This window comes from Sceloporus undulatus, chromosome 2 (assembly GCF_019175285.1).
Source record: "Sceloporus undulatus isolate JIND9_A2432 ecotype Alabama chromosome 2, SceUnd_v1.1, whole genome shotgun sequence".
NCBI lineage: Eukaryota > Metazoa > Chordata > Lepidosauria > Squamata > Phrynosomatidae > Sceloporus > Sceloporus undulatus.
This window is the reverse complement of record NC_056523.1, coordinates 227,477,678-227,504,842: the sequence shown is the minus strand read 5'-3', so window position 1 is coordinate 227,504,842 and position 27,165 is coordinate 227,477,678. Positions and strand designations below refer to the sequence as shown.

Genomic DNA, 27,165 nt, shown 5'->3' with positions numbered 1-27,165 from the left:
GGCCATCCTGTTGGTGGAGGGAACAGCCAGTAGCGTCCCGGTTCGGGCATCCCCTGAGAGTGGGGAACCTCAGATGTCCTCTGGGCTGGCGGTTGTTGCGGCTCAGCTGCCAGGGGGTGGCTGGGTTCCTCCTGTCTGTGGGAGATGGAGGCGGCTCCCCTGGCTCAGGCTGCATAGGGAGCCACCATGATTACCTTGGGGGAGGCGGCCACCCCGCCTCGCGGGAGTTGGCGGCTGCCAGAAACACCGGCAAAATCGCCGCATTCCTGCGGCAAAACAAAATGGCAACCACCACCAGGGCACCTAAGATGGCAGCAGCCGTCCAGACACCCAAGATGGCCACCGCCGTCAGGGCACCCAAAATGGCAGACCCCCTGCATGTGATCAAAATTCCTGGCAGTCAAAATGGCGACCGCCGTATGCCCAGCCAATGTGGCGGCCCTTATCTGGCCAGGCCACATGGCTGCCACCATCTACCTGGTGAGGGAGGCACGCGTGGTTCTGAGCCTCAAACCGGCATGCAGCCTCCTCATAACCCGAGATTGGGGCTGCAGCCACTTGCGCTGCAAAAAAGCAGCGCCCCTCCTGGAGGCTGGGCTTGGAATTCCTGAACATGGTAGGGAGGGGGGGAGAGAGGCTCCTGGTTTGGAGTGGCCTCCGAGGTTGGCCAGGCAGCGGTGGCTTGGCTGGGGCCTCCTTGGTGGCCTGCGAGGCCCCAGAGTCGGCGGGAAGGAGGGCATAACAATGATCTCCAGGGTCCCCCTCCTCCTGGACAGACACAGGGCTCCAGGGCCCTTCCAGATCCTCTCCCCTTCCCTGGAGAGTCCCCCAGTGGCCATAGACGTGGGGGACCTCCTGAGCCAGGAAGTCTCTAAAGGCGGCAGCCCACTCCAGTGGGAGATGAGAGCTTGCTTGGGGAGGGGGAAAAGGGGCCCCAGTACTCACTGCGACCGGTGGGGCCACGGTGATCCATCAGTTGGCGCCTTGCCGGACCCCAACCCAAGATGGGTCGAGCAGGGGTGCGGAGCCTCGGCAGCTGAGAGGGAAGATCCCTCTGGCCAAGCTCCCTTGGGCTCCTCTAACCCCGGCTGAGAAGCCAGCTGCGCATCCGCCAGAGTCAAAGCGAGTGGCAGGGGTGAGGATCCCACAGCTGCAGATGGTTTCTTCATAGCAAAGAATCCAGAAATTAAAAAGCCAAAAGGAAAAAAAGTTTTTTAAAGGTGAGGTCTTTCTGAGGAACTAGGAACGTCCATGTCCTGCTAGGAGCAAGGCAGGAAAAAGACTGGACTTCCTTGGTTGCCCCTTCTATGAGGGGGCAGGGGGGTTCTTTTGTTATTTTAATTATGTCTCTGCCTCCAGGAGCTCATGGGAAGAGCAACCCAATTCTAAGGAGGATCTAACCTTCTCTGCTGGGAAACAGCTATTTACTCAAATGGGGAAAAAATGAAATTAAGTTTTCCTCCATCTCCTGCTTCAAAGAATCATAGAGTTGGAAGAGGCCACAAAGGCCATGCAGTCTAACCTCCTGCCATGCACGAACACACGATCAAAGCCCCAGAGAGATGGCCATCTGGCCTCTGTTTAAAAACCTCCAAAGAAGTTGGACTCCACCACATTCCAAGGCAGCATCTTCCACTGTCAAACAACTCTTACCCTCATGAAGATCCTCCTAACACTGAGGTGGAATCTTTTTTTCATGTACTTTGAATCCATTGCTCAGGAGCCTATTCTCTGGAGCAGCAGAAAACAAGCTTGCTCCATCTTCCATAAAAATCCTTTCAAATATTTAAACATAGCTCTCATGTCACTTCTTAATCTTCTCTTCTTCAGACTTAACATACCTAGCTGCCACTACAGCTTACACTAGCATTCTTATAATACCTCATATAAAACAGAGAATGAAGGTGATGGGACTGGAGGAATGAGAAAAATAAAGTTTCTGCCTGAGAAGCCACATGGGGAATGAGATCAAGGGACATAGTAGTGCCACTCTATTCTGCTTTGGACAAACCTCACCTGGAGTACTGTGCAGTTCTGTGCACTGCAATTCAAGAAGGGTATCAAGAAGTTGAAAGTGTTTCCGTAAATCAATGGTCTGCAATGAAAGCTTTATGAGGAACAACTTTGGGAGCTGGGTATGTTTTGTTTGGGAGAAGAGAAAACAGGGGTCACATGATAGCCATCTTTAAATATATGAAAGGATATCATGTAGAAGATGGAGCAGGCTGGATTTTTTTTCTCTCTCCAGAGAATAGAACACAAAGCAATGGATTCAAATTACAAGAAAAAAGATTAGGAAGAACATTTTACTGTAAAAGCTGTTGAACAGTCGAATAGGTTACCTTGGAGGGAGGTGGACTCTCCATCTTTGGAGGTTGGATGGGCATGTTTCAGGAATGCATGGCAGGGGCCTGAACTAGGTGGCTCTTGTGGTGCCTTCCAACTCTACAATTCCATGATTCTCACAGAATGGTTCTTTGTGCTGGCTCCAAACCTTCAGTTACTGAGAATTGCAGTTTCTTTAGTAACCTGCCCATCCTGTTCATAACTAAGAAGGAGCTATTTAGGTTTGCCTTTATTTTAAATTATGTCGCTACCATCAGTACTAACAGGAAGCTCTGAGTTTTTACTACACGAAGGACAGGCCTCAAGAAGTATATTCTCACACTTTTTATTTTCATTGATTTCAACAAATATACACAAAATCTAGCAACAAGTATAATATATTATACAGTATGTCCTTTCCTTCCCCTTCTATCACTTCTTTTTGATGAATCAGAGTTTGCAGCAATACAGTGAACATCTGCTTTTCTAACACTGAAAACAGATATAACACAGAGGGACAAAAATATGAAACTCAGTTGTTCGTTTTGGGTAGGTTATTCTAGCAAACAATAAATAGCAGTGTTATTAGACCCCTTTTGTAAAACTTCACAGCAGCATCTTAAAAGCAGATAGATTAGTTTTGTAGACATGAAATGCTGCATACATACAACACAGTACAGTAAATAAGGAGTTAAGCAAAAGAAAGCTTCACACTAATCATTCATACATTGCTCTTCATAAACATGGTACAATGAATTTATCATCATTTTTGGATCAAAAGTGTTAATTATAATGCAATTTCAATGTTTAGTTGTCATTTATTCGAAGTTGGGGAGAAAGGCCCCACAGTAAGTCTTTGGGCTGCAGAGCTACATTGGTCTGGTTCCACACTGGAAGCTGTATTGCAAAAGCAATTTCCATGCAGACAGGTTGGAAGGGAAGATTTGGGGCATGCTTACTTAGTTCCAGTTCACCATATCAAAGTACAAACTGCATCTACAACTCTGTAGGCTTTTTGGTTGCTGAAGAATGTTTATAATTCAAGGAACTTTAGCTGGGGTTTTTTTTTGGGGGGGGGGGGAGGGTAGATTCCTGTTTTGCAGTAGAAAGGCATTAATTTGTACTAATAAATCATACATTTCTGATCCTCATTATTGAAATAGTGAATAAATATGGACATCAGAAACAGCAGTTAACTTATCTGAAGTAAGCAAACGTCTGCCCAGGTTGGAAGGTGACAGCAGGACCACTCTTGTAGATGTCCTGCTACATCTACAAGACACAGATAAGCAGTAGGAAAGACCTTTTCAGAGTTACCAGCTCTGTAAAATTAAAGTCTTGGACAAGCCAACAAACCTAAGGACTGCTGTTGAACTATTTCACATAATTTTTTGTTTTATTGCAACCAATGAATGCCACCTTAAAGCATTTAGAGCTCCCAAATTTGTGTAAGTTTAGGTATTGTGACAGAGTGTAAACACTGCAAGAAAAAAATAGTCTGGCTGACTGGTCCACAGCTTGTCATGTACTTTGTGCATTAGAAAACATAATACTTAAGCAGCTGCACACATAGATGTGTTGTGTGGGAGATCACATCAAGAGGGAGAAGAGTTATTCCTGTAACAGTTGTAAGCATCCCTGGCTTTACATAACAAATAGAACCCATAATTAAGGGGAACTAGTTGCACTTTAAGCGAAGAACTCCTTTGTCCATCCTGGAGATTTTCAGCACTCTTGGTGAAATGGGGATGTGTTGAAGGAGTAATGAGGAAAGCAATTTTAGCTGCAGAGTTGGTATTTTCATAGTGGCAAGGGCAGCTTTAAAATATAATAAATAAATCGCATCTCTGAAGCATTAGAATGACCTAAAATGAACAGATCTGGTTCAACCACTCTTACGCCCTCTCAATACATCAGCATGATTTTTTCTCCCAATTTATACTTTTACTTCCTTAGTTCTCTTCCAAAAAGAGAGAAACTGTGGCTGAGAGGTCAAATCTGGCGCTGGACACTTCCAGCTTACAAGAACCACTAAACGACATGCTTTATACCTTTAAGCTCAGATTCACACAAACACGCAGAGAGCTACTAAACTAAAGTAAACAGGAATGTATTAAAGATGCTTTTCCCCCACAACAACATGTACATCTATTGTCTGGAAAACAAGGAGGAATACACTCAAGTGGGGCTCCAGGAGAGTTACCCTCTAGTCTTCCAGACTGCGGAATGCATTCTGCATGTCTTCAAAAAGCTGGGCATAATCTGCTTTGATCTTTGCCTCTCCATCTTTCACTGGGTCCTGAAATGCAAGAGATCAAAAGAAAGAAGTTGCTGGAGTTTACTCTGAAAATCATTCACTTCTGACAGGTGGTTAGAAATATAGTCACAGTGCTTGTATAACCTTGAACTCATCAATAGGCAGACAACACTCTGCTCTTTCTATTTTATCATTTCACACTTAGATTTAGGTGATGCAGCTGATATTCCAACTCACTGCCTGTGGACGGTGGGTAGTTGCTTAACAGCCTCTTGGTTCCCTCTTTATGCAAGACAAAATTCACTACCTATTTGTATTCTTACAACCAAAGGCCTGTTACAGACTGCCAAAATAAAGCTGCTTCGGGTCTCTTTGGAGGTATACTATTTAAATGATGCATGGGTCCTAAGAGTCCAGAGTTCACACCAAAGCCACACTCCATTCCTAAGCATTAGAGTGTAGCTTCCAGATTCTTAGGATGCATGCATCATTTAAATAGCATACCTCCAAAGAGACCCAAAGCAGCTTTATTTTGGCAGTCTGTAACAGGCCAAAGATTGCAAAGAAAGTGAGAATTCTGACATTTGCTCCCATCCCCCACTTAGCAGAAACGAGAGAAGAAAATTAAGATGTAATGTAAATAATGTAATGTAAATAACCTACCTTGAATTTCATAGAAGTGAGCCGGTACAGTATCTCACTCATGTTCTCCCTGATAATGGACCAAGTAATCTTATTGTCACTCTGGGCAGTAGTCTCAACTGCTCGGCGTGCCATATCATAGAATGCAATCATGTTGGACAGCATCCCCACTGTCTTATAAAATGGGCAGAACCTAATGGAAACAGCATAGAAGCTACCATAAACCCAACAGATTCATATGGATTAGGGAGCTCTGCAGCAATTGCTCTCTTTACCTTTTGGACACAACATGTTATTACTAGACATTCATCCTTCATCCACTGTGATATACGGCGAACACCGTGATATATTTTGTTCTTCTGTAATGTGCTGGTTCTGTTGGCTGAGGAATGTAGGAGACTGCTATGTTGTTGTTGTTATTATTATTATTATTATTATTATGCTTTATTTATATAGCGCTGTAAATTTACACAGCACTGTACATAAAATCATTTAATTAGACGGTTCCCTCCCTTCATGCTTACAATCTAAGAAGACACGACACAAAAGGAGAAGGGAATGGTTGAGGGGAAGGGGATCAGGTCCAGCATTCTTCTCTCCCTCTGAGGCCTGGACCAAGGCAGATGGACAGATGGAGGGCTCTGTATCTTAAGGATAGGCCTGATGGCATTGGCCCACCCTCTCTCCCCCTCAGAGGCCAAGATGGAGTCAGATGCCTTGTGGGAAGGGTTCAGTTATATTCCACTGTCAAAGAGCTCTTCCTGTCACGAAGTTCCTCCTAATGTTTAGATGGAACCTCTTTCCCTGTGGCTTGCATCTGTGTTCCTATGTCACACTGAAACTGTTTCCCAAGCTGCCATCACAGACACAATTCCTCAAGAGGGAAAACAAATTGTTCACTTCATACCTGTCATATGGTGTATAGCCATTTTGCTGTAGAAAGTCATCTTTAATGAGCTTAGCCACTTCTAATGTGATTTTATCTGTTTCTGCCAAGGAAGCCTACAGCAGAGAGAGACCTGGTTAGCATCTTATTTGCCACTTTCTACTCATCACAGCAGCAATGCCCAACAAGTAACTCTTGGCCTAGTTCTGCCCTATAAATGATTAATCCAGACATCTGAAAACAGCCATATCCTTCTCCCAGTAATATGGGGGGAAAGAAAGGGGGGGGGGAGAGAAATGGCTACTTTTAGCATTGACCGTACCTAATTCAAGCATACTCCCCCCAACAGATAATCCCCTCTGCTGGGAATATGGTTTCAGTAGATAGAAATGAGCTTACTACCTCTGCATTACAGATCCATTTCTTTACATTGTTTTCCCTCCTGAATTGAGATGAATTTCTGAATATTCAAATATTATGGGGCCATCTGCCTACCACTCTTCTATGCTGTCCTTGCTTCTTTCTGATAAGCTCCACACCCTCAGTCTTCATTCCTTTATTCAGTGGCAGCCCTTAGCTGCTCACTCTGCCCCTCACCCCGTAAGTGTGATGAACCCCATGTAAGTTATGTAGAGGGCCTAACATCATTATAATAGACATTAAGTTCCACTCCCACTGGCACACACCACCAAAGCTCCATATGCAATATTTGAGAGGACAGTCTACAGCCTGTACAAAACTGTATCAACACAGAAGGCAAAAGGCTGTACTCTCCAATCTCCCTTCACTCACCTTTCCCACCAGCTGTACAATCTCTGCAAGATCCTCCTCTTCCTGCAGGATTTCCTTCGCTTTAGTCCTCAAGGGGACAAATTCGGGAAACTGCTTGTCATAATACTCATCCAGAGCACGTGTGTACTTGCTGTAGCTGATCAGCCAATTCACAGATGGAAAATGCTTTCGCTGAGCAAGCTTCTTATCCAAGCCCCAGAATACCTAAACAAATAAACAAAAAATATACTAACAGTTTAAGACAGAACCAGATTGGTCATTAAGTAATACTGCTCACACAGAACCAATTTCTCAAGCATGTGTTCTAACCAAAAGTTGCTCAATCCACTGGAGAATTGCTAGAAGACTAAGAATCCTAGTGGGAGCAAGCATTTTTAATCCTGAATCCTTCTTCATTTTACTCAGGATTTTAGTGAGTATGAGACCATATCACATGTATCTGACTCCCAAATAACATACTACCTTAAGGCAGACAAAAATCTGGCAAGGTAATTAGGCCAGTTACTTTGTCAATGACTGTCCCAGTTTTGTTCTGACATAAGGTTGGCTTGTTGAGACTTTGCACAGACTATCAAGGAACAAATACCATAAACACCTCAAATAAATATCCCTTGGTCTTAATGAAGGATATGTTAGCATTCCTACCAAAGGGGAAGATTTTTCAAGATACCAGTCAAGTGGAAAACTGCTTTTAATTGCCAACTAGGGTCCTTGAATATTTAGGCATGCTTTGAGTCATGATTGAGTGGGGCTCTGGGAGTGTTTATGTATCTGATCAATGAAGTCCTCCATAATCTGTCATACCAAGGGGCGCTGGTATGCTTGGATGATGTCCTGGTAGACTCCAAGGACTTCTGGTCCCATGTGAGATTGGTGTGAAAAATACTTAAGGAGCTGTTGGAAGCTTTATATGAAACTTTCCAAGTGTATGTTTCACCAAGACAAGTTAGATTACCTGGGATATCACATTTCAGGCAAGTGAGTGGAGATGGATCTGCAAAAGGTTCAAGATATGACAGGTTGCGACATACTCAAGACCAACTACAGAGCTTTCTAGAATTTGCTAAATTTTACTGGCAATTCATTCCGAACTTTGTCCAAATAGCTCTCCTCCTAACTGATCTTAGGAACAGGGAAAAAGAGGAGGAAGGGGGAAAACCTCCCAATTAATAAATTCAGTGGAACTCAAGTGCCATTTTGAACGCCTCAAAGTGTTGTTTACCTCTGAGCTCATTTTAAAACACTCTTAGACATGGCTATTGGGGAGGTTTTCTTACAAAAGAACAAAGAAGCTCAGTTAAGACCAAGTGCCTATTTATCTAGAACGTTTTCAGAGACAGAATGGAAGTGGCCTATTTGGGAGAAGGAAGCTGAAGTGATGTGGTAGGCACTCTTCCATCCCTTTTGAGGAGTACTTTGGGGACTGACCATAAAAATTTAGGGGCTCTAAAAAAAATCCCTGAAAGACCCAAATAAAATTGGGTGGGCAGACTTCTTTTATAAATTCAACTTTCAACTCAAGTGCTGATGCTTTAGTTTTCTGTGGGGATTTTTTTGGCCGATGTGGCCATGTTCTAGAAGAGTTTCTTCCTGACGTTTCGCCACAGATGCTGGCGAAACATCAGGAAGAAACTCTTCTAGAACATGGCTACGTAGCCCAAAAAAACCCACAAAAAACTATGGATGCCGGCCATGAAAGCCTTCAACTTCACATTGCTGATGCTTTGTCTAGGCTGCCACAACATGGTATCCAAAGTAGTGATAGACTGAATGTTCCCCCTGCAACAACTAGGTCTGGCAGTATTCACCAGAAGCCAGAAAAAAGCCCAAGCCCTAAAAAAGACCCTTTAGAGCTGTGCTTCCAGAAGATGAAGTGATTGGGGGTGCATGACTGAAAGACCATGGAGAAAAGGTTGTTATAAAGGGTGGCATACTTTACAAACAGGACAGTATTTATGTGCCTGAAACCCTAAGAGAACAAATTTGCAAACAGTATCATGATGCCAAGATGGAAGAACATTTTGATATGTAAAGACTTTACACCTATCAGGCAACAGTTTTTGGTAGCCCAAACTGAGGCAGGATGTGGAGTACATTAAAAACTGCCCTGTTTGTGCTACATCTAAATGCACAAGGGGAAACCCTGTGGCTTACTGGAACCCTTGTCTGCCCCCTCTGGACAGAAGTATAGATTTTATTGCTGATCTGCCCTACAGCCACAAAAAACTAAACAGAAACAAAACCCAGCAATCTGGGTGTTAACAGACTTGTTTTCAAAACAAGTACATGGTGTACCCCATGCAACAATTCCTATGGCCCTCCAATTGGCTGAGCTATTTGTACAACACACACATATCTCCAGGGAGTGCCCTCTAAGATAATCTCTAAACAAGGACTTAATTCAGCCCATCACTCCAGATGGGAATATAATAAGTGTTTGCAACCTTCCAAGAAACTGGGACATAAATATATCAATCCCTTTTATATTAAAAGAATTATATAGCAGTGGAATTGGACCTCCCCAAAACTTACTGTCAAATACAAATACATCCTCTGTTTCATTCTAGCTTGCTGAAGTCTGTGAACATGTCTGATGTGTGGCACCAAGACCTTCTTGTCCCACCCTCGCTGATGATCAACAACACTTTGAAGCCAAAACAAATTCTGGACTCCTGGCAGCACAAGGGCTGTATACAGTGTTTTGTGCAATGGAAAGATTTTCATCAGGGACAATCAGAGACAGGAGACAGACATTCATATCATGTCAAACTGATAAAAAACTGACACAATTTCCCTGATAAACCTGGGCTTACTTGATGCGTTTTGTGTTAAGGTATTGAAAGTGGAAAATGTTCAGATGTGGCAATGTCTGCAGAAGCCTAGATTGGCTACACCTGGAGCCGAGAGCAGCAGCCGAATGCTCAAGGTCGACTGTGCTGGACAACATGTACAGCAAATGTAAATATGCTATGTCATCAGACGGAAGAAGAATTGGTATCCATGGTACATAGCAACATGAACAGGAAGGGCTGGGCTAAGTGGCTGCATGGCGATTGTGTATATAAGCCCAGACGCAGTTTGTATTGTGTGGGAGATGGTGTGGTGTGACGTGACGGCTGGTGTGAAATTTGTACAGTGGTGTTTAGTAATAGCTCATGTGTTTGGAACAAAGAACAAATAAAGCCCTCTTAGGAGTGATAAGCTGGAGAGTGCTGTTTCTTTGATCTGGCAGCTGTTTCTCCAGGCATTCATCCAAGAAAACCAGAGGCTTGCCTTTGAGGCTTCGCGCTGATTCAAGGTGGTGAGATAACCTACGTCTGTCTTCATCCATTCAACATCGGACCAGATTCATCAACATTTTGTAACTCTGGTCTTTGCTGCTTTGGGTTAATGTTGTTCCTATATTTCTTTTCTGTAACAGTATGCATTTGGTTATTCTGTTTTATTTTAGAGGTGGAAACTGTTTTGGGGGGAACAGATAGTTCCCTCATAGCTCCCTCTTCTATGTTTAAGCTAGCTTTCCTCATGCTATGCTGTACCTATGATAGAAGAGGCCTAGTGCTGGGAGGGAGAGTAGCAGCTACAGAGAGGTACTGTGAGATCCATGGGTATTCTGCCTGGAAAAGGAATATGGGCCGTTTGGAAGGGTAGTGCTTGCGAGGGCTTTTAATAGTGAAAATGATATTTGAATGCCATTCTGGCAAAAGATGTGTTACTGTGATGATGTTCTGTAATAAACTCTTTTTGGTTCATTAATGAAGTGTGATCACTGAGTTACAGACAGGGCATCACACAGTACTTCATTTGTGGAAAGAAATAAGCAGCAGAAATAAAATTCCGAAGTGTGTTACAATAGTTCAGACACAAGCAACCATGCAACCCGCTGACTATTCAGTCTTAATACTGTGGGGAAACTTCTTCTCTTGGTCTCTTTCTTGTTGGAAAATTCTGCCTGCCCGGTTAAGAGGAAGAAAAGGATGAAGTAAAGACCAATCACTTGAGAAAGACACTTAGTCAAGACCTTAGAGAGCCAGAGCCAGAGCAGAGCAGACAATTAGATGGCTCACACTCGGACTCAGTAGAGCAAGCAGCTATAACCACATGGGATCCAGAAAGGAATGAAGGCTATTAGGTCCAACACATCCTTCAACTCTGATTCAAGACACTACACAAAGGACTGCCTCCTATTCTTAAGGAGTCTTAAGAGTCTTAAGACTCCCAATTGCAGTCCCTCTTGCAACACAAAAGGCAGTACTTTGAAAAAGGAACAGCTTTTATTGAAGAAGATACATGCAATAGAAGTGACTTTTTTTTTGTCAGGAATGAAAGAAAGCATAAACATATTGTTTTATAACCCTATGAACCTACCCTACCCCACCAAACAATAAAGCAAATTAATGGGACATCTCTTCACCACGCAGTGATGAATTTCCGCACTGGTTGATGTAATGTCCTCCTGTCCAGGCTCCTGGTAACACTCTCAAAACAATTATTATAAACAATAAGCCATTTAAGTTATGGCATAAAGAACTGTCAAAATTTATCTGGAGTGGGGAAAAACCAAGAGTAAGGTTTAAAGTACTGCAAGATTTGACCACAAGAGGTGGTCTAGCATTACCTAATCTCCAGATATACTATGAGGCATGTTGTATGGAATGGCTGATGGACTGGTTTTTGTTAAAGGATAAAAGAACACAGTGCTTAGAAAGTGTTTATTTACGTTTTGGTTGGCATGGGTAATAATAATAATAATAATAATAATAATAATTTGTTTTATTTATATACCGCTATTCCAAAGATCATAGCGGTGAACAGCAAGTAAGCTAATTAGCAAGTAAGCCAATCTGCCACCAACAGTCTGGGTATTCATTTTAGCGACCTCAGAAGGATGCAAGCCTGAGTCGAGCTTGGGCCCTTTTGCTGGTCTTGAACTCACAACCTTGTGGTTTTGAGTGAATGGCTGCAGTACAGGCATTTAACCACTGCGCCACCAGGGTATCTCTTCTATGATAAGCATAAGGTGCTTAAAGATTTCTTAAATCATTTTGTTAGAAAGGCATTAATGATTGTATGGCTGAAGTATAAATCTAGATTATGTCCAGGGTTCACAGAATAGACCTCAATCCATGAGGCATTCCATAGAGGAGAGAGAATCTTAAATGATAGATAGACCACGTACATGGATTTGATAATTAAAAAGACGAACTTGGAATTTAAATCTCTGGATCAATTGCAGAAAGAAGGCTTTTCCTGTGGTTGGTTGCTTTATCGTCAGCTTAAAGAAAGGTTTCTGATAGATAATAAACTAAGAGGCTTAAAGCCAGGGTACCACAAATTTGAAGAAATTTTGTTTACAGAAAATCATCATAAAATCGCTTTATGTTATGTATTTTAGAATGGGACTTGGAGGAAGAGGTGATTAAAGAGCAAATGGTTAAATGGTCCCAAGATATAAAACAGAACATTTGTTTAGACCAGTGGGAAAAGTCATGGTAGTGCAGATTAAAATATACTTTGTGTAATGACTTGAAGGAGAATTTGTTTAAGATGCAATTTAGGTGGTACCTAACTCCTGTAAAACTAGCAAGAATCTGTAAAGGCATCTCTAATAAATGCTGGAAATGTGAGCATGAAATTGGTACTTTCTACCATATCTGGTAGAACAGTAAATGGGATAAGAAATTTTGGAGATCAGTGCATGTTGTTATTATGAAAATTACCCAAGCCAAAATCCAGATGGAACCCAAATTCTATTTACTTAGTATGTGTGATAATGAGGTATTAGAAAGTGAGTTTGGGAAATTTCTGTTTTACGCAACCAATAGCGCTAGGATTGTTTTTGCCAGTAAATGGAAGATCGTAGACTGTCCATCTATTGATTCATGGCTTACTAAATTATTGGATTTGGTGCAAATGGATAAACTTACCACTATCTTAAGAGGTCAAGATTGGGAAAAATGTGTTAAGATCTGGAAACCCTTTTATAACTATATTAATGAATGTAAGGTTAAGGATGACAAAGATGCCTAATTTAGCCTTAAGAGGTTTAAGAGATGCTAAATGAGAAAGAAAGTATATTGATGTTAATATAAAGAGAAAATGGATTAAGTTTACTATAAAGCATTCTTTAAAGTTTGATGTGATCAAATTAACCTATAACAAAGTAGATATGGTATTTGAGATAAGTTAAAAATGACTTGGTTGGAATTCAGGAAACCAATTTATGTATATGTTTTTGTTAAGATGTTGATTTGTAAAAGGTATGAGCTTGACAATGCCACTTCAATTTTCATGTTATAGTTACTGGCTGGATTAAAGAAGGCTTAACACTGAAGTTTGTATTTTGCTTTCAAAAACTGAACCTACCTGAACAATGCCCAGAGTAGCAGAAGTAACTGGATCAGAGAAGTCACCACCAGGAGGAGAAACACTGAAAAGGGATGAGAGATATGGAGTGAAAAGGGGAAATATATGAGCAGCAGTATTATTTATTTCAAACGAAGAAACACATCAGTCATATAACTCTGGGACTCTGTGTTCAGATTTGTACTTACAAGTGAAAGTCATCTGTTTCTGGAGACAACAGTGCAGGAAAAATACCAACCCTAATCACTTCTGGAATCCTGAGTTCATGATAGGCTATACATCCAATTCATGATGCAATACAGAACGTAAAAACCAAGGTTTGAGATAAACCCATCAGTTAACACTTTTTCTTAAGGTTGCAATGAATTAAGTAGGTAGAATAAACATAAGATCAAAACTGTACATACTGTGCATACAGTGAACCAGAATCAAAAGTTTTTAACTAACCCTATTCAATATATCTTTTTTTATTCTCTCTAGCTGTTTAGTTTCTCCTTGAATGGCATAATAATTGAACAGTTTCAAGTTATCCCAAAGATATTGCAGTTCTAATGGAGCATACACTTATTCTTATCCTAGCTCCTATCATATTCTGTTTGATTTACTGCTATAAGCAGCTTCTTATACCATCTAGTTCATTACAGTCTACACTGGCTAGTAGCAGTTCTGCAAGAGAAGAGTCCCACTCCTTCCTGGAGATGCCTGGGGAGATTTTCTTCACGGAAAGCACCCACTTTCCAATAGAGAAATAAGCTTTCCCTATTTGGGAAATCAGGCACACAAACTCACATAGGTGGGGAAGAAGTTAAGAATGAGGGTGCTCATTCAAATGCCAAGGGACAGAATCCATGTTTTTGTAGCTACATGCTCATTTATGCATTCAGTTACTAAAATGCCTCTGAGACACAATTCCTGTGGACATTTAAAATCATGACACAGAAAGGCGGAAAGTTACAACAAAATAAGGGAAGGAAGGATTATACAGAATTACACAGAAATAAAGGAGGGATAGAGGGAAGATGGATCTCCCTCCCTCCCTCACAAAAGCAGAGAGCTTTTCTCTCTAGTTTTGTCTTGTAGCCTCAGAAAATGTGTTCGTTGCTTTTTAAAAAACATCCTTCATGTTTCCTATTAATGTCTCCTCTTTCACTTTGAGATGAACATTTCTCCTTTGGCCTGCCTTGTACTTTCAAAAACAGAAGTCAGTGTACATGCATTTCTTCCACCTAGTCATGATTTCCTTTCTAAGGCTTGTACGAAAACCAGAATACAAGCAATATCCTGCAGGCATGAATCAACTATGCATTAATTCACAGAAAAAACAGCTCTAGCTCAAAAGCATATGCCGTTATATTTTCAATGGAAACTATGTGATTCTGTTTGAGAATCTTTAAGCAACTCTTTAACATCCTCTGGAAACTTCCATAACAGGCAGGAAAATCAACAGTAATGCTTCCCCAAAGAAATAACAGTGTCTCCTTGTTTTGACCAAGTTATAGTAATTAGTTTTGGGATGGATCTTTACCACACTGTTTCCTTCTATCAAGGCAGTCTTCATGAGTTAAAATTAGTATATCTCCCTTAGCTTCCTTATACATTTGGTCTTCCATATCCATGGACTCTTATCCATGTATTCAACCATCCGCAGATTAAAAATATTAAAAAATACATATACATTCCAAAAAGCAAACCTCGAATTTGTCATATTATATAAGGGACAACATTTTATCATGCCATTGTATTTAATGAGACTTGAACATTCACAGATTTTGAAATCCGGGTTATGTGTGTGTGTGTGTCCTGGAACCAAACCCCAGCAGATACCAAGAGACTAATGTATAGGTTGTCCCACAGCAAAATAATTATTTTGCGTTGTGCAGGATGAACAGGCCACACTGTATGTATCACTAGAAACAGAAAAGCTAAGTTACATTAGAGAAGAAGGGATTTTGCATAAATACTCACGCTCCAACAATGCTGACACTCCCTTCTCTCTCAGGGTTTCCAAGACACTTCACTCTGCCAGCCCTTTCATAGAAAGAGGCCAAGCGGGCACCGAGATAGGCTGGATAACCACTATCTGAAAACACCAACACAAACTAGGTTAGCTCCACAACCTAAAAGAAAGTTGGACAAAGAAGATTTTGAGCAACCCTTCCAAGATGGCAAACACTCACCAGCTGGCATTTCAGCAAGGCGTCCTGAAATTTCTCGAAGGGCCTCAGCCCATCGGGATGTGGAATCAGCCATCATGCTGACATGGTAGCCCATATCACGGAAGTACTCAGATAAAGTAATCCCTAAAACAGAAAGCAAATGTAAGATACCTGGGTCGGCAGAAATCCTGGCCTATTGCAGCTTACCAAGAAACCTTTTAAAAGTACTGTCAGATGCTTAGGTCTGTGTAACTGCCATGAAAAGGTAAAAAGGGGACAGTTTTATCACTCTTCTGTAATCTTCCTCCACTTCACTTTCATGTTCCTATACCATTTACCAACCACTTTGCCTTGTATTTTAGCTATTACTGAAACTTGAAATTAGCAGATCTAACATGAATACCAGATCTAACACAAATACAAAAATCTGTGCACCAGAAAGGGAAACAATAATCCTTTTCTTCAGCAAACAGCAATAATATTTTTTTTAATTTAGAAAAGTTTATTGAGTTTAAAAAAGACAAACACAAATCAAATCATATCAAACATCAAATATCATGTACATCGTCAATGAACCTACCAACATACCAACATCATAAGAGAAGTTACCTAATATAATAATAGACTCTGAAACCATCTCACTATACTCATCCTCCTCTAACCCTCTACATCTAATTCCTTTTCTTATCTCTCTCACTCAATTACCTAACCACCCATTCTACCTATCTTCTCCTTAACTACTTACTCCAACCTTCTTCACATACCTAACCTTCATCTACCTTCTTAGCCATATTATAGCAAACAGCAATAATATAAACCTATATTATTCCCTAAAGTGTTCTAAGGATTTCGCATTATCACTGTTATTTTGTAAAGCCTTTAACTATTACAATATTTTTTACTATTGTTTATATTTTTATTCAAGTCCTGTAATGTATGGCTATCAGCAGCCCTATATTATTGATAAAAAAGAAATGAGGTTGAGAAAGTATGGCTTTCGTAAGCAGAAGAGCCAAGATTAAACTCCCTTAAAAGGGTAAAAGTCAAAAGTCATAGAAAAACATGAAACTACACGTCTGAACTTAATTTGAGCATACTCTTCGGTTTATTTCCCCTTTTCATAACTGGGGTCTTTTTTCTTGCCTATCTATAATGGTTTTGATTTGCTGTCATGTTCTAAGAGAATTCTATTAATTTTAACAGCTTCACATAAAATTAATAAAATAATAAACTAAAGATTGTTATGGAAATAACAATAATAAGTGTTGAGAAATTAAAGAAAGGTTATAGGGTAGTGAATCTGGATTTTTTATGAAAATGGAATAAAGAATATTATACGTCAAAATTCAGAAGAAAACACAACAGCATATCACAGTAAAGAAAAGAGTTGATATATAAAAGTACCACCAAAACATATGGTCATTTTACCAGTCCCTCTTGTTTAATATTAATGGCAATTTGGAAGAATGAAGTGCAAGAGCTGATGACAATTATCAGCAATAGTTCAAAGGGTTCTTTTTGAACTCAAGAAAATATTTGAAAGGATGTCATACTGAAGATGGAGCAAGTTTGTTTTCTGCAGCTCCAGAGAATAGGATCCAAACAAGAGATTCAAACTAGAGGAAAAGGCATTCCACCTTCCCATTAGGAAGAACCTCCTGACAGTAAGAGCTATTTGACTGTGGATATACTGCCTCAAGAGTGTAGTGGAGTTTGAAGGTCTTTAAACAGAGGCTGGGTGGACACCTGTAGGAGGTGCTTTGATGTTGTATTCCTGCATGGCAGGGAGTTGGATGTGATAGCTCTTGAGGTCTCTTCCAACTCTATAATTACATAGGATTCTAAGTTAGGTAACAGCAGTCCCTCTAGTTAGAAGATCAAGAACTAGATGGTTTTCTTCTCCATCTTTTCTTACCAGTGTAGATAGAAGCTTCTCTGGCAGCAACAGGCATGTTGGAAGTGTTTGCTACAAGGGAAGTTCTCTTCATAATGCTTTCTACCTTGCCATCAACTTCCATGGTGAGCTATGAAAACAAAATAGGACTCTTTAAAGCAAACTTGACTTTGGATACAATACGATAATAGTACGTAAAATTATTAATTTTTTTTAACACGTAACAGTTATTATGGCGGAGGAAGTTAGGTAAGTTTCTGTTTAGTGTTTAGCGTACATAGGTATGTAGGTTATTTATGTTCTTGTGTGACGTATGTTTTGTTTTCTGTCTTTGTTTGTTGTATTGTACTAATTTTTAATTAATAAAAAAATTAAAAAAAAAAAGCAAACTTGACTTAACCTTCTTAAACATTCACCTTCTGAACACAGGTAGAAGGTCCCCAGCAGATACTGACAAACTGCTCAGCTAAAATGAGATTAAACTGACTGCTTCAAACTTGTTGTCCAAGCTCATGGTTGTGCTAAATTCTTATTTTCACGTGCAACAAAATATGCTATGGTATATTTGCTCCAAAGTGATATTCTCGATGACCCAGTAACACATTTCTACAGATATCCTTGAGAGGTCAAAACCCTCAGCTTCAGATATGGTACAGAAGCGATGGAATACACTCAGGGTTTTTGTTTTGTTTTGTTCGGATTCACCAAGGCTGATAGTAAGCCATTTTAGTCTTGGTTAAAACAAAGAACATTTTGACCAAATACTCTTAAAACCCATTTGGATCACACAGCAAGTCAAAATGGGATATGCTAAGATCACTAGGAATTCTGGGACAACTTTTCTTTGAGCTCTGAACTATTCTTGCAAGAAGAAAATAGATTTTGTTCTTTTTCTACTCTGAAATACTGTGAGTTATTCATACGTCTAGATTATAATATCAGTCTACATTTTAGATATCTGTGCTTTAAAATCAGGTTTTAAGTGTATTGCTTTACTTGAAAGAAAGTAATAGTAAGAAATGCACTGAAGCCAAGGTAGGCAAAAAGTTAATTTGCCTAGGACCAAGAGAGAGAATCACTCCAAAACATAAGACTATGCTACTGAACAGGCCAGTGGTGCATAGGGCTACCCAAGGAGTTAAGTGGTTTAAGCAATGAATCCTTTGCTCCTCTGTCTCTCAGCTAGGTTGCTGTTTCATTACATGAAATATCTTTCTCCAAAAAGGAAAATAGGAGGTCCTTTGAGCACTTGATTCTGTGCTGCCTTATGCAGAACAAATATTGCCCTATTTCTTCTTCTTCTAGCCCATAAGTTCTACTACTAATTTAAGGCTAGGCACAGGAGGAAGGGAAAAAAAATGTAGGGCAGATACTGTTACACTGGCATTAACCTTTCATCTCAAGCTACTGATTAGCACTAATGTGTCTCACCATCTTAAAATACCCACTTTTTAAAATGTGAGAGAAGACTATATTATTAATGTATCAGGTCTAAAATTAAATAAAAATATATATTCTAATCCTTGAATTGGTTTGAAGGTAATATTTAAACTAGACCTAAGCAGGCTTTCTTCATTCTCACAACATAAAAATTTGAAAAATAACTTTTAAAGGTTTATATACTGCAGAAAATAACCTGGCACATTGACGTAAATTTTTGATTCAATTACAATTGAATACAACTTATGAAGGACCTTGCTACCAGTAACTTTTTGATTGACATAAGGCAAAGATCCCAACCTATCCTTGGCATCAGAAAGATTTCCAAAAGTTTCAACTGATTTCTTCTTTTGAAAATGAAAATCAGTCCTTTTTCTGCATTATGGATCCAAGACTACCTTCTGAACTTCATTTGAATGGGACTCTCATACCCAAATACCAACCTCTGGGAAGTCTCTGAGCACTTCAGACATTTCATTTCCTCGTTCTCCACAGCCAACATAGATAATAACATCACTGTTTGAGTATTTGGACAGGGACTGAGAAATCACAGTTTTTCCACAGCCAAAGGCTCCAGGAATTGCTGTCGTACCTCCCTGAACACACCTAAAAGGAGAAGACAGAAAGGATTCATATTAAGAGGCATGGCTATGCACATCCATTATTTCAGCCAGAAGAGTTTCCACCTAGACTTTATAAAGCTGTTTGAGCAAGCTGGCCTTGCTTGTGTAACTGAAACTTGATTGACGGGAGTGGGCTGGCAACTTCACCAAGTTTCTGGATGCAGCAGCAGGCAAGATCCAATGGAGAGGGAGAAGAAATTGCAGTGCTCAATTGTGGGTTTATCCCCCTACTGAGGTACCCTAACTGACAAAGGAAGTGGTTTTGAGGTGGTGTTGATCTCCAAATTTATAATTTTGGGAGATTTTACTATCTAAGATGAGCACCCCTCCTCAGGGCCAACTAAGGATTTCATGACTTCCATGACAACCATAGGCCTGTCTCAGTTAATGTCTAGCAGACTAAGTCTTGATCTGGTTATTGTTGGTCTGGTTATGAACTATGGAAAGTGGGATTTGAAAGAACTCAGTTTTCATGGATAGATAACCATGATAGGGTTTAATTTGCTCAGACTCTGAACTGTTGAAGAGATGGAGGATCCATTTAAATGGTGCAACCTCAGAGACCAATGGATCTACAAGGATACCTGAATATTTTGGGGGGGGGGTTGCAACTGATAGAGATGATCCAGGCAATTGACACAATCACTCCTAAACATCCTTTGCTTGGGTGCAAAGCTTGGTCAGTTGGTCAGCCTGTTTTGGATGGAGTTTTGTTCCCTCTGAAAAATCAGTTTTGTAGCTTGGGAATCAGTGCGAGTTTTGGAAGGCTAGGTGGCTGCAGTGTTCAGGAGTAACTTTGCCCAGCTTCAGGTGGTATGCCACCTGTGCCCTCTCCTACAGATGGCAGATTTGGCCAAAGTGGTTCATGCCTTACTACCTGCTCTATGTGGTACTGCCCTTGAAAAGTGTTTGGAAGCTGCAGGTAAGGCAAATTGCAACAGCCATGCTGGTGCTAGAGATAAGCACCCTTTGGGTTTGGTCTGTCAACCAACAACAGATCCACCTAACAGTTGCATTGTCTAATCCATATTTTACTAGCTTTTTTGCATGAATATAATGGGGAACTTTTTCAAATGCTTCACTGAAATCAAGATATACAACTTCCACAGACTTCCCCTCATCTAACAAGCTTGAACAGTCAGCCCTTCTTATACGCGGATTTGCCATCCACGGATTTGAGCATCCGCGGATGGCAAACCCTAAAATTGTGCCCAATGGTGGTGCGCGTGCATGTACACTGCCATTGAGGACAAAAGCCCTCCCTCCCTCCCTCCCTCCCTCTTACTTTCCATCCCTGCCTACCTCCCTCTTTCCTTCCTTGCTTAGTTTCTCGGTTGCCATCACCGCTGCAGCCACGGTAAAGGCCGGGTAGTGGTGTTGGAGGCCAAGAGGCCTCCAGGCCACCCCTTGGCCCTTCTGCGGCAGCAGCGAGGAGAACGAGGTTTGGCCATTGCAGAAGGGCCGGGTGGCAAGAAGGCGAAGCAGCAGCGCCAGCCCAGAGGCGTTCAAGGTCTCCAGCACAGCCTCCTCGTCGCCTCGGCCTCCTCACCACTGCTGCTGCCGCAGGAACAGCCCTTCAGCAGTGGCGATGTGGCAAGCAGGATGAGACAGTGGAGGCCGAGGCCAAGCTTCATCCTCCTCACCGCCGCCACCGCAAAAGGGCCAGGTGGCAGCCTAGAGGCCTCTTGGCCTTCAGCAGCACCATGTGGCCTTTTCGCGGCAGTGGCGGCGAGAAGGTAAAGCCTCCAGGCTGCCACCGAGCTCTTCTGCAGTGGCGGCAGTGCAGAAGCCACAGCTGTGAGAAGGCCGGGAGGCCATGCTGGAAGCCAAGCCTCGTCCTCGCTGCCACAGAAGGGCCGGATGGTGGCCTAGAGGCCTCTTGGCCTCCAACACCACCACCAGGTCTTTCCCATGGTGGTAGCAGCGACAAGAAGATTCTGTGGCAGCAGCGACCAAGCAGGTAAGCAGGGAGGGAAAGAAGGAGGGAAGGTAGAAAGCAGGAAGGGAGGGAAGAAAAGAGGAGGGGAGGAGAGGGACCTTTGTCCCCAATGGCAGCGCGCGTGCAGACACGCCACCATTGGGGCAATGGGACTTGATCATACACGGATTTTGGTATATGCGGAGGGGGGGTCCGGAACGGATCCCCCACATATATCAAGGGCCCACTGTAACTCTGTTTAAAAAGAGGCAAAATTAGTCTGCTATGACTTGTTTTTGAGAAAACCATGTTTGCTTTCAGTGATCAAAGCATTCTTTTCTAATTGATGTGTTTTCAGTTTTTATCTTAGAAAAACAGAATCACAGATTTGGAAGAGACCACTGGGGCCATCCAGTCCAACCCCATTGTGCCATGGATCAAGACACAATCAAGGCACTCCAGACAGATGACCATCCAGCCTCTGTTGAAAAACCTCCAAAGGAGGAGATTCCACCACTCGCTGAGGCAGCATGTTCCACTGTTGAACAGCTCTTACTGTCAAGAAGTTCCTTCAAATGTTTATGTGGAATCTATTTTACTGTAGCTTGAATCCACTCCTCCATGTCCTAGTTTCTGGAGCAGCAGAAAACAAGCTTGTTTCATCCTCAATATGACATCCCTTCGAATATTTAAACAGGGCTTTCATGTCACCCCTTAACCATCTTTTCTCCAGGCTTAATATACCCAGCTCTCTCAACCATTCCTCATGGGGCAAAGTTTCCAGACCTTTCACCATTTTGGTTGCCCTCCTCTAGACTTTCTCCTTTTTACTGTATAACTATCTCCAGGAGAACATGGTCACTCTCATCTAAGGATCCCATCACTTCCACCTATTAACCAGATCATTATGTGGTTAGAATCAGATCTAAAATAGCTGGTGCCCTAGTTGCCTCTTCCACCTTTTGGACAATTGTCTGCCGGAAAGTGAAGAATTTATTGGATCTTAAATTTTTGGCCAAGTTTGACATCCAACAATATCAGGATAGCTGAAAGCCTCCATTAATATTACATCTCTCCTTTCTGAATGTGTGATTATCTGCTCCAGGAAGACAACATCCAAGCCCTCAGTCTGGCTTAGAGGTCTGTAATAGACTCCTCCACTACACCCTTTTAGCTTCTCTCCCTCTTAATTTTTATCCAGTTGCTTAAAACCTGGCTTCCAGGATTTAAGTCATGGATCTTTTTGTAAGTGTACAATCCTTAATGCATAATGCTACTTCTCCTCCCTTCCTATTTGATCTATTTCTATGAAACATGTTATTCCCCTCTATTACTATATGACTCATCTCACCAGGCTTCAGTGATGTCTATTGTATCGTATCTGCTTTGCTGTGCTAAGAATTTGAGTTTATCTTGTTAATTTTCCATCTCTGTGCATTAGTGTAGAGACATGGGCTATGTCCCATAGAAAGTTTTAGAAAGTTTGAGGTCATGAGTGTGAAGCTATCTGTTCCAGCCCCAATCACCAAATGCCTTAAAAGGCAAGGGGCGATGATATAGCCATACAGTGGGAATCATACCATGTCCAACAAACCCCCTGCTATGCAGGAATACACAGCTAACATACTTCTAAGAAATGGTAATCTCATCTGGATCTAGAGGCCTCTAAAGAAAGAGAATACAACACCTTCCCAAGCTGTCTGTTTCATTACTGAATTTCTCTTACAGTAAAGAAATTCCTAATGTGTCAAGATCATAGTTCCTGCCATGCTTGCTAGTATATTTTTAATGCTTTCTAATACTGGATAATGGGAAGTACTACTGATGCTGGGTAGAAGGATTGTTTATCATTCAAGGTACCGGATAATGAATAGATATGTGGGGAGGGAAAAATGAGCTGTGAGTTATCAAGATCAGCTCCATGAGAATACCTAGTATAAGGGAAACAAGGAGGGGTAATACTAGGAAAGAGAATCATTCAGTTTGTAGACAAACTGAATGTAATCTTGCAAAAAGCTTGTGTGCTTTTAATATAGTATGTAAATGAAAATGCTTCAGTCCTGACAACATTGTTATACTGTAATCAATTCAATTTTCTGAGTTTTATGACTTTGCTTAGACCTGTGTTTTTGAACTGGTTAGCAAATACATGACATATGTATAGGTGAAACCTCTTCTCTTCTAAAATGAACCCACTGCTTCATGATCTAGTCTATGGAGCAGCAGAAAACAAGCTCACTTCATCTTGTACATGACATCCCTTCAGATATTTCCAGACAGTTATGTCACTTCTCAGTCTTTTCTGCTCCAAGCTAAACATACCCAGCTCACTAAGCTGTCCCTTGTAAGGGTTGATGTCCAGAACTTTCACCACCAATGAAGATGTTACCATCAAATTTGTCAGGGGGATTTTACTTGTCTGAAATTTGGCTGGATTTATTCCCTCTTTGGGGTCTGTCACATGTCCAAATGTTATGAAGGTATTGAAAAATGAAGAGCTAATAGCCATTTATGATTTCTCAATGCAAATCAATGGGGGAAATCTAAGGGCTTTCTGATTAAGAGCCTCAATTGGAATGGAATAGATCCAGATTGATCTGGAAGAAATTGGTTTGGATCTAAACCACTTGACACTTTGCAAACACAGTTCCTACTCACGGAAAGAGTGCATCAAGGACTCTCTGGCCAGTTAAAAGAGGATGATTAGCAGGCAGCTTTTCAGTGACAGGACGGACTTGGCGTACAGGCCATACCTGGACCATAGTGAATTTCTCCTTCACGCCTTCAAATTCCAACTCCAATACAACATCCTAAATATGAGCAGTAAAGCCAATAATAAGCAGAAACACAGGATGGTATACTAGTAAACACTCAAAAAGTAGAAGATGCTGTTAGAATTAACAGTTACATGAGGCTCCTGTTAAAGAGTAACTTGTATTTGGTAGAGTATTTTATTGTATTGTTCATTTCTGTGAGCCACTTTGAGTGCCAATTGTTTTTGGGAAAGCAGGAAAATACTAATAATAACAGCAGCAGTAATAGTAGGGGAGGGGCAAAAGGAGCATGAGTGGTAGGTGCCTCACCCAACTACCTCTGAAAGTCACTCTGTAAGCAGCCAATGCAGATGATTTTCCTACCCCAACAAGTTTATTCAACTAGGATTTCATGGATTTCAATGGGATTTGGCTAATGGCAGCTAGTTCCTGTGTTTTCTTCTAATCTATTCTCTCTTCCCTGCCTAAAAGACTGTAAGTCATCTACAAAGCTACAAATCCACAAAAAGTAGCACTTGCCGGGTATTGGAGAGGCTACAATTGGCTTAGCTGACGACAAGTAAAACTGACCTCCCAATGGAACAGTGGAAATCTGTTTGCTTGATAGGTTTATCAGTTAAACAGAGCCTAATGTAACTTAAATGTTTCCTTTCCTAGACAGACCCATTTCTAGTTCTCATGCACACTTATGTGCACCCTTGGCTGGGGGAAGAGCCCAGGTGACCAAAGCCAGCATCTATATTCTGTGGGAGAGCTGTGTGTGCTTTTGTTGCTCCTCTCTTCTTGAAAAACAAGCTTATAGAGATCATATCATTTGAGCAAACAGGAAGCAGAATTTACTACTAAGGAAGTGAAAGGAATGGGAAGTTTCTTCTAGTTTACTATCATATCTGAAGCAGTTCAGATAGAAGCCAAGTATTACTTGAACACAACAGGACACAAAGCAGTGTATTTCAGGGGGGAAAACTTACAGATGAATCATAATTCCCAGGCGGAGCAATGTATGTTACTGTACCCCTGTTTCGTGGGGGTAACATGATCTTGTGTCTGATGAGAGAGTTCTCATTCACGAGGCCATAAATATCTCCACCTGTGATGTGACTGCCAACCTGAAATTTAAAAAGCACAAAAAAACATCTGCTGAAAAAGATATATCTACATGCAGCTGTATTCTCTTGGGAAAGTGGTCAGAGCCCATGCATTGGTGTCCTTTAGGCATAAGGCAAAAAGTGTGTTTGCTCAAGCCCTATTGGATATAATGGAGCTTGTGCTCGCGCTGCGTCTGGGTGCAGAGAGAGAGAGAGAGAGAGAGAGAGAGAGAGAGAGAGAGAGCGCAAGCATGTGGGGTCTCAAACAGGGAGCTGTTTAAAGATCCTTGGTTATGAAGAAAGGGTGGGCACTTCTTTTAGGAACTTTATAAGCAGTATTACCATATTACCTCGTATATAAGTTGACTGATGATTTGGGAGTCCATTTTGGGACATAAATTTCTCTACTTATGTATACGATATACCAAGCACCGGCTACTCCTTATCTTCAAAATATCTGAATTACTTCTTTGTAACCTACCCGCAGGTTTTTGACAGGTGAAAAATCCCATTTGAGATCTCTGCTGAGAGCTGTCACATTTACTCCTCTTGGGATGTAAATACTTTGAGTCTGAGCACTGATATGTGACAGAGGCCTTTGGATTCCATCAAAAATGGCTCCCATGATGCCAGGACCAAGCTCTACAGAGAGCGGTTTGCCTGTACGCAGTACAGGGTCTCCTACAGAAACACCAGCTGAAAGGTTTGTTGAGGAAAATTAGATCAATCAAAATCAGAAAATGAGAATAAATTCCAGCATTATTCATTTAAATATTAAGGGAGGCTGCAGGATTTTAGTAACCCACAGAACATTCGTACATATTTCAAATGGTAGCAATAGTTATTTCAAGTCAATAAAGTATTCTTAGGATGAACCATCCCAGAAAGGTTTGCAAATCTAAAATACTGGCTAGAGGTGAACTATGCAATTTTTTAATCTCACATTGAATAAAAGAAATGGACTAAAGCCTTGGTATGCGTTTGTTCTCCTGCTTCAACACTTTGCTGAAATCTTTTTCTCCCCCTGTCTCTTCATTATTTTCCTCTACCAATTTCGCCAACTATTTCATCACTAAGATCACCACTATTCAATCTGAGATAGTTCTTCCTGATTTGTCTTCTACCACTAATATTCTGGCACCTTCACTGAAAAACTCTGGCCTGTTACAGACTGCCAAAATAAAGCTGCTTCGAGTCTCTTTGGAGGTATGCTATTTAAATGATGCATGGGTCCTAAGAGTCCGGAGGTCGTGCCAAAGCCACTCTTCATTCCTAAGCACTGGAGTGCAGCTTTGGTCCAGCTTCCGGATTCTTAGGATGCATGCATCATTTAAACAGCATACCTCCAAAGAGGCCCGAAGCAGCTTTATTTTGGCAGTCTGTAACAGGCCTCTGTGTTTCCTCCTGTTTCTTTGGACGAACTCTCTTTGCTACTGAACCTTCTGAAACCTGCAACCTGTTCTCTTGATCCAATTCCCCCTCGTATTCTCATCTCTATAGCGCCTTCTTTTCTGCCCTAGCTTCTCTCTCTCTCTCTCTCTCTCCAGGCTCCTTTCCTTCAGACTTTTAAATATGCTCTCATTTCCCCAATTCTGAAAAAAATCTTCTCTTGAACCCTCTTTTTTGTCTAACTATCGTCCAATTTCTCTTCTTCCTTTTCTTTCTAAGGTTTTGAAACGGATTGTTTATTCTCGCTGTCTTGAGTTCCTCGCAGCCAACTCCATTCTCAATCCTTTTCAGTCTGGTTTCTGCCTGCAGCATTCCACAGAGACGGCCCTCACAAAGATCTCCGACGATCTTTCGTAGGTCAAGGCGAATGGTCTTTACTCTGTTCTAGTTCTTCTTGATTTGTCTGCAGCCTTCGACACCATGGATCACCGCCTCCTAGTTGATATACTTTCTGACCTTGGGTTCTCGTACTCTGTTCTTGATTAATTTAAATCTTATTTGTCAGACAGATCATTTGCAGTGTTCATAGGTGGTCAGACTTTGTCCTCTATTCCA

At 41.3% G+C, this 27,165-nt stretch overlaps 1 protein-coding gene across 2 annotated transcripts in view; it reads right to left on the bottom strand.

The window, feature by feature from the left end:
- Nucleotides 1-3,400: 3,400 nt before the first annotated feature.
- Nucleotides 3,401-27,165, bottom strand: part of ATP6V1A (ATPase H+ transporting V1 subunit A) — a 44,243-nt gene continuing 20,478 nt past the window's right edge. For both annotated transcript variants that reach the window (XM_042448369.1, XM_042448370.1), the window contains exons 4-15: nucleotides 25,643-25,857; nucleotides 25,045-25,182; nucleotides 23,958-24,109; nucleotides 19,202-19,364; nucleotides 17,340-17,448; nucleotides 15,446-15,568; nucleotides 15,234-15,348; nucleotides 13,269-13,332; nucleotides 6,903-7,106; nucleotides 6,132-6,226; nucleotides 5,246-5,417; nucleotides 3,401-4,624 (exon numbers count right to left, since the gene is read on the bottom strand). In XM_042448369.1, coding sequence (XP_042304303.1) covers nucleotides 4,532-4,624; nucleotides 5,246-5,417; nucleotides 6,132-6,226; nucleotides 6,903-7,106; nucleotides 13,269-13,332; nucleotides 15,234-15,348; nucleotides 15,446-15,568; nucleotides 17,340-17,448; nucleotides 19,202-19,364; nucleotides 23,958-24,109; nucleotides 25,045-25,182; nucleotides 25,643-25,857 — 1,643 coding nt within the window. In that variant the 3' untranslated portion in view covers nucleotides 3,401-4,531. The remainder of the gene's footprint in view (nucleotides 4,625-5,245; nucleotides 5,418-6,131; nucleotides 6,227-6,902; nucleotides 7,107-13,268; nucleotides 13,333-15,233; nucleotides 15,349-15,445; nucleotides 15,569-17,339; nucleotides 17,449-19,201; nucleotides 19,365-23,957; nucleotides 24,110-25,044; nucleotides 25,183-25,642; nucleotides 25,858-27,165) is intronic.